Source organism: Myxocyprinus asiaticus, chromosome 44 (assembly GCF_019703515.2).
Source record: "Myxocyprinus asiaticus isolate MX2 ecotype Aquarium Trade chromosome 44, UBuf_Myxa_2, whole genome shotgun sequence".
Lineage (NCBI taxonomy): Eukaryota > Metazoa > Chordata > Actinopteri > Cypriniformes > Catostomidae > Myxocyprinus > Myxocyprinus asiaticus.
The window spans coordinates 33,773,740-33,790,434 of NC_059387.1; the positions used below are offsets into that span (position 1 = coordinate 33,773,740).

Sequence of the window (16,695 nt, forward strand, 5' to 3'; positions counted from 1 at the left end):
GAAACAATGTCTATCTATCTATCTATCTATTTATCCCTGTCTCTATCTATCTATCTACTGTATCTGACCGTCTGTCTGGATAATTCTCGGTCTATCTGTCTGTCTTGAAACAATGTCTATCTGTCTGTCTGTCTATCTACCTACTGTATCTGTCTGCCTGTTTGTCTCCGTCCAAACTGTGTTCTTTTCTCTTTCCTTGGTTTTTTTACTATCTAGTATTTGCAGTATTTGAGAGTGTCTGCATCTTGGAATTGTACCTTCATTATCTTGATTGTTCCAAGACAGCATCTTGGAATAAATTCTAGAGTGAACGCCAGCGGAAGTCAGTTGAGACACTGTCTGTTTCAGGGTGGATGGATGCGGTTATTATGTGGTTAAAACATACGCTTGGCATTATCATAATTTTTTTTAACCAGACTGTGAGAACGACAAATCCACTGGTTTGGCCACTAATAAACATTATTCAGTTATGTAACATGAGAAGTTTTACACTGAAATATGAATTCAAACATATATAGATCATAATGTAGCTATATTTCTAACTATGCTGTTTGTTTTGACCTAATAATGAAAGTTAAGAACGCCTAGAAGTGTTGAAGAGCTGATAGGTCTACTCGTCGCTCTCTAGCGGTCAAAATGCAGAATGATACCGTCAGCTGAACCACAGAACCGCAGCCAGACAGTCTGCCACCGATCCAGACTGCTGGGGCCCTGCTTACATGCCTCACACTCCTCACGTCATGAAGCCCACAGCTCACACAGAGGGATACCCCTACAGTCCCTCCAATCCATTGCACACACTGATTCCAGAACACATAAAAGCTATTCAAATAACACTACATTATAACTAACTTTCGTTAAAACAAATATTACTACATACATAGAAAGCTCAACATATCATTAATTAATGTAGCCTACAGTAAACAGTAGCCTATATATATATATATATATATATATAAAGTCTTGCCTAAACATTTTGCAATGCAACACACAATTAAATAAGTTTAAATGTTTCTTGAACTTTTCATAGATGTAGACGTGTCCTGCTCACCTGTGCGCCGGTACCGGATGATGTTTGACGTCATTCCCGTTGTTGTTTTCCAGCTATTTTGCACGATTCCCCGTCTAATGTTCGTCATTTGAGCATCAGGCCGCACATTGCGCGTGAGTTCTGGCGCTGTGAGGGGTGACGCGTCTCTCTATGTGGCCCGTTTAAACACTTAATTGCGCCCGTTTATTTGGTGACCCGAGAGTTCATGCGCGTTGGTTCCTGCCAGTGGCGAGTGCAAAGGTCGAGCGCGAATCCACAAACCTCCACACAGACCAGAGGCGCTTTAATGGACCAATTATTGGATTCCTAAGCACTTCAACAGCGTGTTTGTCTTTTTCTTCCCTGGGAAAAAGCCATTTCGCCTGTGTGTGTGTGTGTGTGTGTGTGTGTGTGTGTGTGTGTGTGTGTGTGTGTGTGTGGTTTACGAGGACATTTTTTTAGGTTACAAACTGGTAATTACAAGGTTATTATGCTATAAATGTGGTTTATGAGGACATTTCTAGTGTCCCCATAATTCACTTAAACATACTAAACTATGTTTTTTGAAAATGTAAAAATGCAGAAAGTTTTTTGTGAGGGTTAGGTTTAGGGGTAGGGTTAGGGTTAGGGGATAGAATCTATAGTTCATACAGTATAAAAATCATTATGTCTATGGAGAGTCCTCATAAGGAGAGCCACACCAACATATTTGTGCTCAATTTGGTTTCATATATTTTTGAAAAACGTGTAGCATTTTCTACAATCAAATTAAACGATTTAATGATTATCATGTGGTGTGACCATTAAGTGAAAGGTAATAAAATACTTTCCATGCACTTATCATTAATTCAAAAAAGTTTTCAAAAACATCTTTGAAGATATATATATATATATATATATATATATATACACACACACACAGTACTGTGCAAAAGTCTTACAATGTTTCACAAAAGCATTTGTCTTAAGATGGTTATTTCTATCTTCAGCTTTAGTGTGTCAACAGAAAATATAAATGTTAGACTCACAAACATTACTTTTGTAAATAGAAAATATTAGAATAGAAGAACAGGGAGCCCTGCAACAGATGTCATGGTCCCCACAGAGCCCCCCACTGAACATCGTGTCAGTCTGAGATTACATAAAGAGACAGAAGCAATTGAGACAGACTGAAATAAATAGAAGAACTGTGGTGAATTCTCCAAGAAGCTTGGAACATCGTATCTGCCAACAACCAAGAAAAACTGTGTCCAGGTGTATCTAGGAGAATTGGTGCTGTTTTAAAGGCAAAGGTGGTCACATCAAATATTGATATAGCTTTTTTATGTTTACTGGACTTTATATGACATTAAGTGATAAATGAAAACTATTTATATCATTATTTTTTAAAGAAATCCTCACTTTGAAAGTTTTTCGCAAGTGCCTAAAACTTTTGCACAGTACTATATATATATATATATATATATATATATATATATATACATACATATATTTCTTTGAACAGAAATGAAAATCATGTTCATTATAGAAGAGGTGTATTCAAGTACTTGTTTTGTGTGAATTGCATTTTTTATGTATTTTAAAATAATTGAATAGATCTGGACAAAAATTAGCGTCATGTCGTTGACCAATGTGCCAAAATCTGCAAGGAGCCCCAAAATTTTCGAAGTCAATGATTGTGCACGGATGCATCCAACTCAAAAGTGTAATTTAAATGCGGTATGAATGAAATATGAAGTTTCCACTTGAACATTATTTCTGCAAAGCATGTAACCCATCATAATAGGTGGGTTAGTGTTGTGGAATGTGCAAGATATGGAAAATCCCAAATGTGTGTTTTCTGCTTGATAATTGCTGTTCCCGTGATAAATCTAGTGCTTTTGTGACAGATATTTTCCTTCACTGCGTGATGTGTGTGTGTGGATATGTTTGGGAGGGGTCTCATTGTATGTGTGTGTGTTCTGCTGTCAGTCAGACTGAGGGTTCTTGGTGAGCTGCATGGCCCCCGCGCGCGCACACACATTTGAAGCTGACGGGGGAGGGAAGGGGAGGGGATATTTAACTTGGGAAAGAGAGGAGTTCTCCTCCAGACGCACTCATTCTCCAGTGTGCCCTTCGCTGTATCGGGACCCGGCGCGCGGGTTTTGGACTGGTTTTGCGCTCTGCCATGAAGCTGCGTTTTCTGACAGGACTTTTGACAGCAGGGATATGAAGGCACCGCAACTGGTTCTAGAGAACACGCAACATATATTTACTGGAATTCTCAACGTGAATGTGTAGGCAACCGTACAAGTGATTGCACAAGTCGGAACTTTCACGCTTCTGTGAAAAGTTCGGACCGGTGGAGCATTAAAAAACGATTATCTATTCGGGACTGATAAAGAAATGTGTGAAATATCTGACACTTTTGAGCTTCTGGTTGCAAGTTTCGTCCCCTGAGGATCTGTGTTTAAGCTCTCTGGAGAGACTGAGCAGCTCTTGTCCCGGTTCAGCAGCGCCGGTTCGGCGGGACGGGCTGGAGCCTGTCAGTGTGTGTGTGAGAGAGCGTTCATAAAAGCAGTGCGTAAAAATAACATTGGCTGAGGCGTGCTCCATTCCGCGGGCGCGCTGACATTTCAAACGACAGTTTGGGTGCCACCCGGGAAAAAAAAGTAGGGTGCAGAGACTGTGCCATCCCATCCGAGAGCAAGCGTTGCCATGGTGACCCACAGACAAAACTAGGAAAGTAGCTGGAAACGGGAATCAAACGCTGATGAGGATACCACTTTACACGGCTAGTTGGCAGGCCTCACCTGAAGTGTCCAGGGGGGATCGCTAAAAAAGCTCCCGTCCCATGTCATTCCGGTCCTCGCGGCCGTCTATTAAAAGGATCTCACTCGTGCTGTCGCTTGGCCTATTTATGCACGGGTGTGTGAGGGCGCAGTGAGGGCCAACTCCACTCTATAAACAGACAGAACACGAGTCATGGGCATCTCTCACGCGCTGCTGCTGCTGCTCCTGTGCGCGCACGGCACCGCGGCCCAGCCTTATTTGCGCCTGCGGCCCTCGCCCAGCGAGCATCTCCCCGTGCCGGACCTCAAGGAAGACCCCGACCCGGAGTACGACCCGCGCGAGCAGGACCTTTCGGAGAGGACGCTGCGCAAAAAGCTGGGTAGCCACTTCGACCCCAACTTCATGTCCATCCTCCTGCCCGTCCACCTGAACGCGAGTGTGCCGACGGACGTGCCGGGACCTCGCGCGCCCATGCCCATCGAGCTCAAGAAGCTGGACCTGACGGAGACGCCGTACGGGAAGCGCATCAAGGTGGGCAAGAAGGCGCGCCGGAAGTTCCTGCAGTGGCTGTGGACGCACACGCACTGTCCCGTGCTGTACGCCTGGAAGGACCTGGGCGTGCGCTTCTGGCCGCGCTACATCAAGGAGGGGAACTGCTTCAGCGAGCGCTCGTGCTCTCTCCCCGAGGGTATGTTCTGCAAACCGGTCAAGTCCGTCACCAAGACCTTCCTCCGGTGGCACTGCCAGGGCTTCTCGCGGCAGAAGCACTGCACGTGGATCCAGGTGCAGTATCCCATAATCTCCGAGTGCAAGTGCGCGTGCTGAGCGGTGCATGAATGATTGCGTGTGTGCGAGCGCGAGCGCGTGTGTGAGTGAGTGAATGTCCATGGACTGGACGCGCACGGACTGGGAGAGTATCTATATGAATTATTGCACTGTTTACCCACGGACAGGGATGTGGCGCCACATAGCGAATCTATTTTTTATAAATAGCTTTTTAATTCAAAATGTCAAACACATGTACATATTTTAGTGAAGAAAAGAAGAATGCAGCTATTTTTGTTAAAGGAACAGGACCATAATCTCATAAGGAGCACTTCGAGCCGGAAGAGCCCGTGGTTATTTTTATTGCAATTATGAAGATGAAAATGATGAAGTTCACTTTCCTCATCCGAACTGTTGTACTGACTGAAAAAAAAAAAGAAAAAAAAAACTGATACACTACAATGATGCCTAGAGGTTTTGTACAAATATTAATATCAATAATGTTTGTGATAATTAAAATATTTTTAAAAAAGGCTGAGGGTAAAAATTATACACGTTGAACTCAGCGTTTTTGGAAATCATATATTATTTTAGTACGAAAGCAAATGTGTATGTTTTATTTATTGTTTTAACGTTTGTGAGTATAAAGAGAATAGAATATATCAGAAATTCTACTTGAAAAGTTTTAAAAATGAATTTAAGACAATAAAAGTAATAATAATAATAAAAAAACATGTCAGTGTAAATGCAATGGTTTTAGCAATAAAATATAATGTTTTATGTCAGACTAAAGGATACATTTTTCATATCTCTGTTGCATATATTTGTCATGAAGTTGTGCATGCAGGAACTGGCAATGAACTGTTTCTACTGTAATCCTTTACATGTATGCACTCGGCAGATGCATTTTTATCCAAAGGAACCCACAGATATACAGTGTATGTTCCCTGGGACTCGAACCCAAGACCTTGACGTAACAAGACCCATATCCTGCCATTTCCCAGAGCTGGAGAGGATCCGTGCATGCACAATGCAGTGAGTTGGTCTACAGTGCTGTTTTTGGTGTGGAAACACTCCACAGCCTCTGATGGTGTCGTGGCGTGTCAGAGGCGGCTTGTAAACGTCTGATTTACGGGCCACGACACACACCGCGCCCGCCAGTGTAGAGCTGTACTTCATTGTGCGTAAAGCGCGCCGATGTTAACACAACTCTAAAATATGATGCAGTCATTTTCAAACACTGTCATTGGTGAAATAGAGCAGAGAGAGGGGCAATCGCTCCTGGCTAGGCTACTACTTCTGGAAAGGGGAAGAAAAAAGGTCAGAGCTCCTTAAAAACAAGCGAGAGAGACAGAAATCTGAGCCCGAGACTCGTCCAAAAGCCTCGGCGTAAGAAACAAAGACTGCAGCCCTCCACAATGGTGAACTGATGCTGACGGTACTAGACTGTTAATTAGTCAGCAAACATGCCGTCTGAGAGTTCAAGAGATACGAGACTCATAAAAGCAACGTCACAAACATGCACACACACTCACTCCAAACCGCGGCGGCTTTCAATGTTCCAGAGGCACACACGCACACGCAGTGAATCACGCCTCCTAAATGGCTGTCATTTCAACGTCAAGATCGTTTGCACAGATTGCACAGGCAGTGAAAGTTGCTCGGTGCGAGCATGTGTGTGTTATTTGTGACAGATACTCTGGCGGTGCTGTGTTTTTGGCGCAGGGTGGGGGCAGTTGTCAGCTCTCTTTTCTTGATGATGTCTAGGGCTTTTTGGAGGAGGCTGCGTGTATGTGTGTGTGTGTGACGCGCCGGCGCCACTCGGCCGCGCACTCTGGCGAGCGCAGAATAGATTGAACAGTAACCCTTTCAGCTTGTGTGTGTGAAAGCCAATCCCCGACAAACTAGCCCTCAAAACACCCAGCCGTCAGACTGGCGGAGCACTTCAGCCTTCTGTGTGTGTGAGAGGCTGGGGGTGTGTGTGTATTCATCATTAAAAATATAACCAAAGTTGGAGTGAATCAGTGAGTTCTTTGAGACTAAAGTTAAACACAATGTTTTCTGTCCTTGGCAGAGGCAAAAAACAGAGATACCAATGAAGTAAATGCTCCCCCGCCAGGGGCGGAGCTAGGGAGTGGCCAGGGTGGCCGTGGCCACCATGGAACAAAACCTGGCCACCCTACTCTCAATTGCCGTTTTTGGTCATTTTTTGTCTTGGGCACAATTTAGTTAGTCTTTCAACCCCCCCACACAGAAAAAGTAACAACACATTTGCGTTACATTCGCAAGAGGAACGAGGTAACCATGGCAACGTTCCTGGCACATGGACAAAGCATAAGTATTACGTAATTATTTATGGCTTTATTGTACATTCACATAACATTTCCACCTGTTGCCAAATATAAACGCTATTGAAGTTGCGATTGCCCTAGGAGTGGGGTCACCATGGCACCAGTTTGCAGCTCCAGCACTTTACCGTACGATTGGTATCAGGCATTTGGTCGACAAAACATGACAAGCCATTATTTATCACTTTGTTATACATGCAAATCACAAATATATCACAAAAAACGTTGTTGTTTTACATAATAATAACACTTAACTTTAGCGAACTGTTCGAGTGGTGCCGAATGAGAATTTGCATTGCACGTGACGAAGTTGCCTGAGGAGGGTGGTTACCATGGCAACATTTTGCCGATTGAGCACTTTTCGTTGCAATCGGTATCGGGCGGCACATCGACAAAAACATGACAAGTACTGATATTATTTAGCCATTTATTGTACATTTACATCACAAATACCAGAAAACGTTACTTTTTAGATAAAAATACGTTTTCCCCTATACATCTGATATTTGGCAATATAAACACATATGAAATATATGTTGATATATGGTTTATATATTGGTAGGGCACAATGCAAACAGGCTAAAGGCACACCTGAAGGAAAATTAGCTTTTTTCTGGTTACAGAGTGTCTCAAGATTGAAAAAATATATTTGTTTTTATTGAACATTGATGGAGCAACATAATTTGCATGAAAATAAATAATAATATAGTATATATATGTATATCTACACAGTATATCAGCCACAACATTAAAACCACCTGCCTAATATCATGTAGGTCCCCCTCGTGCCGCCAAAACAGCGCCAACCCATCGAGGCATGGACTCCACAAGACCTCTGAAGGTGCCCTGTGGTATCTGGCACCAAGACGTTAGCAGCAGATCCTTTAAGTCCTGTAAGTTGCGAGGTGGGGCCTCCATGGATTGGACTTGTTGGTGCAGCACATCCCATAGATGCTCGATTGGATTGAGATCTGGGGTATTTGGAGGCCATGTCAACACCTTGAACTCTTTGTCATGTTCCTCAAACCATTCCTGAAAAATGTTTGCAGTGTGGCAGGATGCATTATCCTGCTGAAAGAGGCCACTGCCATCAGGGAATACCGTTGCCATGAAGAGGTGTACGTGGTCTGTAACAATTTTTAGGTAGGCGATACGTGTCAAAGTATCATACACATGAATGTCAGGACCCAATGTGTCCCAGTAGAACATCGCACAGATCATCACACTGCCTCCGCCGGCCTGCCTTCTTCCCATAGTGCATCCTGCTGCCATCTCTTCCCCAGGTAAACGACGCACACGCACCCAGCAGTCCACATGATCTAAAATCTTTTCCATTGTTCCATGTTCCAGTTCTGACGCTCATGTGCCCACTGTAGGCACTTTCGGCAGTGGACAGGGGTCAGCATGGGCACTCTGACCGGGCTACGCAGCCCCATACGCAGCAAACTGTGAAGCACTGTTTGTTCTGACACCTTTCTATCATGGACAGCATTAAGTTTTCCAGCAGTTTGTGCTACAGTAGCTCTTCTGTGGGATCGGACCAGACAGGCTAGCCTTCGCTTCCCACGCTCATCAGTGAGACTTGGGCGCCCATGACCCTGTCGCCGGTTCACATGTTTTGGTAGGTACTAACCACTGCATACCGGGAACACCCCACAAGACCTGCTGTCTTGGAGATGCTCTGACCTAGTCGTCTAGCCAACACAGTTTGGTCCTTGTTAAAGATGCTCTGATCCTTACGCTTGCCCATTTTTCCTGCTTCCAACACATGAAATTCAAGAACTGACTGTTCACTTGCTGCCTAATATATCCCACCCCTTGACAGGTGTCATTGTAATGAGATAATACATGTTATTCACTTCACCTGTCAGTGGTTTTAATGTTGTGGCTGATCAGTGTGTGTGTGTATATATATATATATATGGCCAAATGAGACAAACCCCAACAGATTGCACCCTAAAAATTACTTTACAATTTTCTTAAAATAGACATTGTATAATTCACTCAGTAAAGTGAGTAAATGCACCAATATGCAGTGTGCACGAAGACTGCTCTAAATGTTGAAAACAAAAGCAAAACTACTCACTTATTACAAACTACAGTTCTGTACAAGGATGTAACCAAAAAATCCAACACTAATTATGGTTCTGGTTCTGCGTAGTAAGAGAGAAAGCTTTCTGAAGGAAAAAATGTATATATATTAAAAATGTTTGGTGTAGAGAGAGTGTGGGAGAAACTTCCATTTGTCTTGTGGGTGATATTCCTACTCCTATTTGCCGTAGGGACCACCAACAGTTGCTGTAATGCCATGATGAATGTGTGTGTGTGTGTGTGTGTGTGTGTGTGTGCATTTGTGTGGTTAATGCAATCTCTGTATGTGACAAAGTGTAAATGCATGTGCTTGAGAAAGATTCCAGTACGGAATCCAGAAGCTGTGCTACAGTTTTATGGACGCTTGCAAGTTCAGAGTCAATTGCTTTTAATAAAACAGACTTTTGGTGTAGCTTTGGGCTTGTTGGTGTTATGTCAATGTCTTCTTTTCCATAACATACATTGCATTCCATTAAAGAGAGATGGCACAAACCTGAACATTTCAGATATTAATAGTTGGGTTGGAGCATTATCCGACTTCCATAAAATTCAGATATGCTTGGCTAAGATCCCATAGTTGGATATTTAGAAAATGAACACATCAAAACAAATGAATAGTTTGCTGGTCAGAACAATCAAATGCACACATGCACACGATCATTTCCAACATGTTGTTTTTCTGTATTCACACGGCATGAGTATTTTCTATAGGTGTAGCCATTAGCATGTCTTCTGACATCATTTACTATATGCAGTGGCCCAAAAAAGTATTTGGACACTTAAAGCCACACTTAAAAATGTGTGAAATGTAATTTGATTAGATAACAAAATACCAAAGCAAGCATAATTTATTTTCAAAGTAAAATTAGTACAGAGAAATGCTCTATAGCTGCTAGCAGCATTTGTTTGCATACGCCACTTACTTTGATATTTTGTTACGTGGTGCAATGAGTTATGCGTGAGTTAAGTGTCCAATACTATTGTAACATCTGCAACACTGAATAGTTTGAATTAAAGCATTTAACTTGCGTCAGTGTAACAGAGAGAGAGTGAGTTCTGGCAGACTGCAGAATATCAGGTGTTGCAACTGCATAGCAACGCCCTGGCAACCACTCAGAACACCCTAGCATCCAAGGTGACCTTTGCACAGGTACCCACTCACATTTCTCTCAGAAAATGTAAATCTCTCTCTCTCTCTCTCTCTCTCTCTCTCTCTCTCTCTCTCTCTCTCTCTCTCTCTCTCTCTCTCTATATACAGTATATATACATGTGTGTGTATATATATATATATATATATGCATGCATATGCTTGCATGCTTTTGCATCTTGCAGAAAACTCCGCTTACCAGATTTCGGGACCTGGTCTCCATGGCAACCAGAAATTTTAGGTAACAGTTGTACATAATTCTGCTAGTGCTGTTTGGCCATATCTGTCCCTTCAACTTTTGAAAATGTTTGCCTTGCTCTCAGCTAGTCTAGTTTTTTGGTGTGATAGTAATGACAGACTGCTTCTTTTGTTGGTCACTTTTCTACCTGCTTAATCATCAAGACATCATTTTGTAGTTTTATTTTTATTTATTTTTTTGGCTATAATTGATTGGACTCAGTAATAGATTTTGTGCAGTCAGAGATCAGTCTAATGCTGTTTTATAAAGATAACTTTTAAAATGCTGCACTGCCCTCTACTGACTGACACACGATATATAATGCCTTCGTGTATAAATACACTTTCACACAAGGACACACTTATTCAGTGTATCATATGATGTCAAATGATATGATGCACGAAAAGATGTACGGGACCATCTGATCATGTTACGGAACAAAAAATAATTAACTTGTAATTTACCTATTCCTCAAACATCAAATATCTATGATCTCATCTATAACCAAATATACTGTATATATATATACCCATCTTATTATTTGTCTTGGAAGTATTTAAATAAGACTAGTTTATACAAAACAGAGAAATATGCTAATTGAGAATTACTTTATTTTCACATGTTCCTGCAATTTTAAACATGAATATTAAAAATAAACACACACACACACACACACACACACACACACACACACACACACACACACACACACACACACACATATATATATATATATATATATTTATTTATTTATTTTTTATTTATTTTGCAGCATTAAGCTAAAATGCTTTAAATTATTAAAAAGTTTTTCACATCAATCTACACTCCATACCCCATAATGACAAAGCAAAAACCAGATTTTTGATAACTTTGCAAATTTATTAAAAATAAAAAACTGAAATATCACATTGACATAAGTATTCAGACCCTTAACTCAGTCCTTAGTTGAAGCACCTTTGGCAGCGATTACAGCCTCAAGTCTTTTTGGGTATGATGTGACAAGTTTTGCACACCTGGATTTGGGGATTGTCTGCCATTCTTCTCTGCAGATCATCTCAAACTCTGTCAGGCTGGATGGGGAGCGTCGGTGCACAGCCATTTTCAGGTCTCTCCAGAGATGTTCGATTGGGTTCAAGCCCGGACTCTGGCTGGGCTACTCAAGGGCGGTGAACCTTCAGCCCAGTCTGAGGTCCTGACGCTCTGGACCAGGTTTTCATTAAGGATCTCTCTATTTTGCTGCGTTCAGATTTCCTTCAACCCTGACCAGTCCCCCAGTCCCTGCCGCTGAAAACCCCCCCACGGCATGATGCTCCCACCACCATGCTTCACCGTTGGGATGGTACTGCGCAGGTGAAGAGCGGTGCTTTGTTTCCTCCGGACATGACACTTGGCAAACAGTTCAATCTTCGTTTCATCAGACCAGAGAATCTTGTTTCTCACAGTATGAGAGTCCTTTAGATGCTTTTTTGTGTGTCTTGCACTGAGGAGAGGCTTCCGTCTGGCCACTCTGTCATAAAGTCCAGATCGGTGGAGTGTTGCTGTGATGATTCTCCTTCTGCAAGTATCTCCCATCTCCACACATGATCTCTGGAGCTCAACCAGAGTGACCATCGGGTTCTTGGTCACCTCTCTTACCAAGGCCCTTCTCCCCCGATTGCTCGGTTTGGCCGGTCGGCCAGCTCTAGGAAGAGTCCTGGTTGTTCCAAACAACAGAATTATGGAGGCCACTGTGCTCTTGGGAACCTTCAATGCAACCGAAATGTTTTTGTAGCCTTCCCCAGATCTGTGCCTCGACACAATCCTGTCTCTGAGGTCTGCGGGCAGTTCATTTGACCTCATGGCTTGGTTTTTGCTCTGATATGCATTTACAGCTGTGAGACCTTATTTAGACAGGTTTGTGCCTTTCCAAATCATATCCAATCAATTACATTTGCAACAGGTGCACTCCAATTAAAGTGTAGAAACATCTCAAAGATGATCCAGAGAAATGGGACGCACCTGAGCTAAAAATCAAGTGTCATAGCAAAGGGTCTGAATACTTTATGAATGCACTGTATATATAAACAGTACACACACACACACACACACACACACACACACACACACACACACACACACATATATATATATATATATATATATGTGTGTGTGTGTGTGAGTTATTATATTGTATATAATAAAGTTAAAGATTGTTCAATTGAGTTTGATGAAATATGTTATACAATTGAAATGCTTAAATTTAAAAACTAGATTGAAATATTTTTTGAGAGTAACAACATTAAACTTCCAACAAGAAATTTAAAAATACTTTAATTTAATATTAATTTCCTGGTAAATGATTAAAGACATAAATATTCATGAAATGAATATTAATCTCCTCACACATTCATGTATTTCCTAAATGAATTTTCTTTTTCCTTACTTGAATTAAAAGTTTGCTGAATAAGTTTATCGAAGATTAAAATGTACATTGCTTTGGTCACTCTTTGTAAATGGTGATGACTGACTCAGTCAGTGGTGTGTATACTGGTATTTGAAACAGTGTAACCGTATTAACAACTTAATCGGTGAATCTCACGATAAGTCCAGGTTACATTTCACAGCAACATCAAAATAAAAATAAAAAATAAATTATTCATATTATAATAAAGTAAATATTTGTAATAATTAATGATAACATATTATAATAAATTGATTAGAATACATATTTATTTTGCATAAAGAAAATGAAGCCCATTTTAGGATTATTAAAATTATTTTTGCGAAAAATAATGTACAAAAATTAAGGCACATTTAAATCCCAAATTCTCATTACCGTAATGCATCAGAATGTCTATTGAGTGTTTTTTTTTGTTGTTGTTGTAATTATCGTTCTTTTTAATAATTATTCTTATTAAATTCTCATTAACTTAATTAATATGTAAATAATAATGTATTAAAATGTGTCTTTGTGCGTAAAAGTAATCCATAAGACTCCTGTGGTTTAATCCAAGTCTTCAGAAGTGATATGATAGGTGTGGGTGAGAAACAGATCAATAGTTAAGTCCTTTGTTACTATAAATTCTCCTCTCTTCCCAGTAGGTGGCGATATGCTCAAAGAATGCAAATCGCCATTAACAAAAGGACAATGTGAAAGTGAAAGTGAAGATCTATAGTAAAAAAGGACTTAAATATTGATCTGTTTCTCACCCACACCTATCATATCACTTCTGAAGACTTGGATTAAACCACTGGAGTCGTATGGATTACTTTTATGCTGCCTTTATGTGTTTTGTGGAGCTTTAAATTTCTGGTCACCATTCACTTCCATTGAATGGACCTTTTGGAGCTGAAATATTCATCTAAAAATATTAATTTGTGTTCAGCGGTAGAAAGAAAGTCAAACACATCTGGGATGGCATGAGGGTGAGGATATGATGAGAGAATTTTCATTTTTGGGTGAACTTCGTTTAAAGGGATACTTCACTCAAAAATAAAACAAATTCTGTGAAAAGTTGTGTCTAAATAAATGAAAAATGTAAATGTTGTTATTATTATTATTATTATCATCTCAATGCCAGAAATCATAACGGTCTTAAAAAAAATTCTTAAAAAAAACAAAAAAAACAAAAAAAAATTGCTTAAAATATAATTACTTAATTATTTGGGGTGAAATATGACTCTGACATGTTCTTTACATGTTTAATGTGATTCACTCTGATCTCCTTTTATCATATTCTACCTGAAAGTGCAAGTATTCAGTGTTGACAGCAGGTGGTGCACTTGTCTTATATTTTCCCACTCGAGAAAGTTCTACAGAGGCTCTATATTGGAGTAGCTTAGTGTTCTCACACAAACACACAAACTCAAAAGAGTGAAGTGTCCAGAGAGGAGTGTATCGGTCACAAACAGAAAGTTTATATGCATGTGTGAAGTGTTTGTGGTCAGTTTGTGGGGCAGGACGAGACAGCTGCTGCTGTCTGTTGAAATCCTTTCATTGTCTGACCTCTCACACACAGTGACACACACACACATACAACATCAGTGTAAAATGCTACCGAATGGTGCCATAAATACCACAAGACTGTTGAGCAGCTTACACAGAGCTGAGAAACTCACACATACTTCAACACACACACGTACGCATGGGCGATATTCATTGAGAAATGACTCTTTTACGGCATATTACGAAAACACTTGGATATGGCCACAGCCACATGTGTGATTCAGAATCTTTTGAGACTGTGATCAATAGTCCCAGTTGCCCTAAGACTATAAAAACAATAAATTCTACGATTTATTGTGTTACAGCATGTAAGCACGATGCATTTCATTGGGATTTTTCCACTCATCGACTTGAAGAACCCTAAAATGCAAGGGTAAAAGAAAACCATCCAAATCAAATCATAAAAATCAAAGAAATTGAATGTGAATAGCTCAATTCCACAGATGCTCAGTTGGATGGAGCTGTGAGTTTTGTTTCGGACACTCCAGGACATTAACCTTCTGGTTTGAAGCCACTTTCGTGTGGTTTTGGCTGTATTTTTTGGTTCACAGTTATGTTGAAAGGGCGAATCCTCCTAAAATTCCCAGTACTCTTGCGGATTGTGGCACATTTTACTCCAGGTTTTCTCTCGGTTCTGCTCCAATCATTTTCCCTTCCATCTTTATGAGTTTTCCAGTCCATGCCACAGAGAAATATCAACAAACACACGATGCTTCTACTAATGTCCTTTACTGAGCGATGTGCTGTTTCTAATGTTGGTGTTACACACTGTGGTTAGAAATGAGATCAACATTGTTTAATTTTAGGCTTATCAGACCATTAAATCTTCCTGCAAATTACGGAGTCTCTCAAGTCCCTTTTTGCTAATTAAAGGCTTATTAAAGAGATGGTTCACTCAAAAATTAAAATTCTGTCATCACTTTGTGTTCCACAGAAAGGTTTGGAACGACATGAGGTTGAGTAAATGACAGAATTGTAATTATGGGGTGAACTATCCCTTTTTTATTCATGCATATGATGCACTAAAGCACTTTAAGAGGTCCCATAAGCATTTTGGTTGTCTTCTTGCCCAGATACTCAGTTCAGGAAGATGTCCAGTTCTGGGCAGATTCAAGATTGTTCCAAATGTTCTCATGTTTTTAATGATGTACTTTACTGTGCCTTGAGGTGTACTCGTCTCATTGCTTCGGAAAATGTCTTTCCCTGAATTGTATTTTTTTTTCATGAGCATTGTCTTGAATCACGTCTAAGTGTTTAAATGTTGAAGGTTTCCTTTGAACAACAGTGTTTCATGTTGACAAAATCACAGGTAAATACACCATGCTAGCAGTCCTTTTTTAATATTAATCTCCACCTTTGACCAGCCCAAACCAGTAGGTGGTTATATGCACAAAGAATTTGAATCGCCAAAAAACAAAGGAAGAATGTGGAAGTGAAAGTGAAAGTGGAGATTTATAGTAAAAAAAAAAAAGGATTTAAATATTGTTCTGTTTCTCACCCACACCTATCAAATGACTTCTGAAGACATGGATTAAACCACTGGAGTCTTATGGATTACTTCTATGCTGCCTTTATGTGCTTTTTGGAGCTTCAATGTTCTGGTCACCATTCCCTTCCATTGTATGCACCTAAAAAGCTGAAATATTCCTCTAAAAATCTCCATTTGTGTTCTGCAGAAGTCATACACATCTGGGATGGCATGTTGCTGAGTAAATAAAGTTTTGGGTGAACTGTTCCTTTAAAAAGTCCTGAATATTTGTTTTAAAGGTATTGTATCTCTGCTGATGCTTTTTGCACTAGATGCAAAGTGTAGTATTTCCTCAATAAATAGCTCATTTGTATTTTAGCAAATACACTTTTATCCAAAGTCATACACAGTACTTTGGACCATGGTGCTTTAATTACCATATTACCATGGAATTGACATGGCATTCCCAAGCATTTCTATAGTACATGTACCATGGTGCTTTAATATATACCATGGTTCTGAATGATTACTGTATACATATATGATACTATAGAATTTACATGGAACTCCAAGACATGTTAATGCTTTGAATAGCACATTATATCTAAAAAAAACATACTAATACCATACTTTTTGGTAAGGTTCAGTACGTCTTCTGCAGTAACCTGAAGTCAGTCCAGGGGTGGACTGGCCACAGGGAGAACCGGGACTTTTCCCGGTGGGCCAGTCGCGAAACGGAACCGAACGGGCGGCGATAAGCTGAAACGGGCTACCGCATTATGCCGAACGTGCTGCGACTGGTTGAAGAGGGCCGCAAAACAGCGCCACGATATGCAGAAAAGGACAGCGCC

At 40.5% G+C, this 16,695-nt stretch overlaps 1 protein-coding gene across 1 annotated transcript; it reads left to right on the forward strand.

The window, feature by feature from the left end:
* Positions 1 to 3,139: 3,139 nt before the first annotated feature.
* LOC127434599 (noggin-2-like) lies at positions 3,140 to 5,347 on the forward strand. Its single transcript, XM_051687438.1, has one exon. The coding sequence runs from the start codon at positions 3,995 to 3,997 to the stop codon at positions 4,625 to 4,627; it is 633 nt and encodes a 210-aa protein (XP_051543398.1). The 5' UTR covers positions 3,140 to 3,994; the 3' UTR covers positions 4,628 to 5,347.
* The last annotated feature ends 11,348 nt before the right edge of the window (positions 5,348 to 16,695 follow it).

Bases quoted from the DNA above. Each gene is read 5' to 3' on its own strand.
- LOC127434599 (XM_051687438.1), top strand. From the start codon at position 3,995: ATGGGCATCTCTCACGCGCTGCTGCTGCTGCTCCTGTGCGCGCACGGC.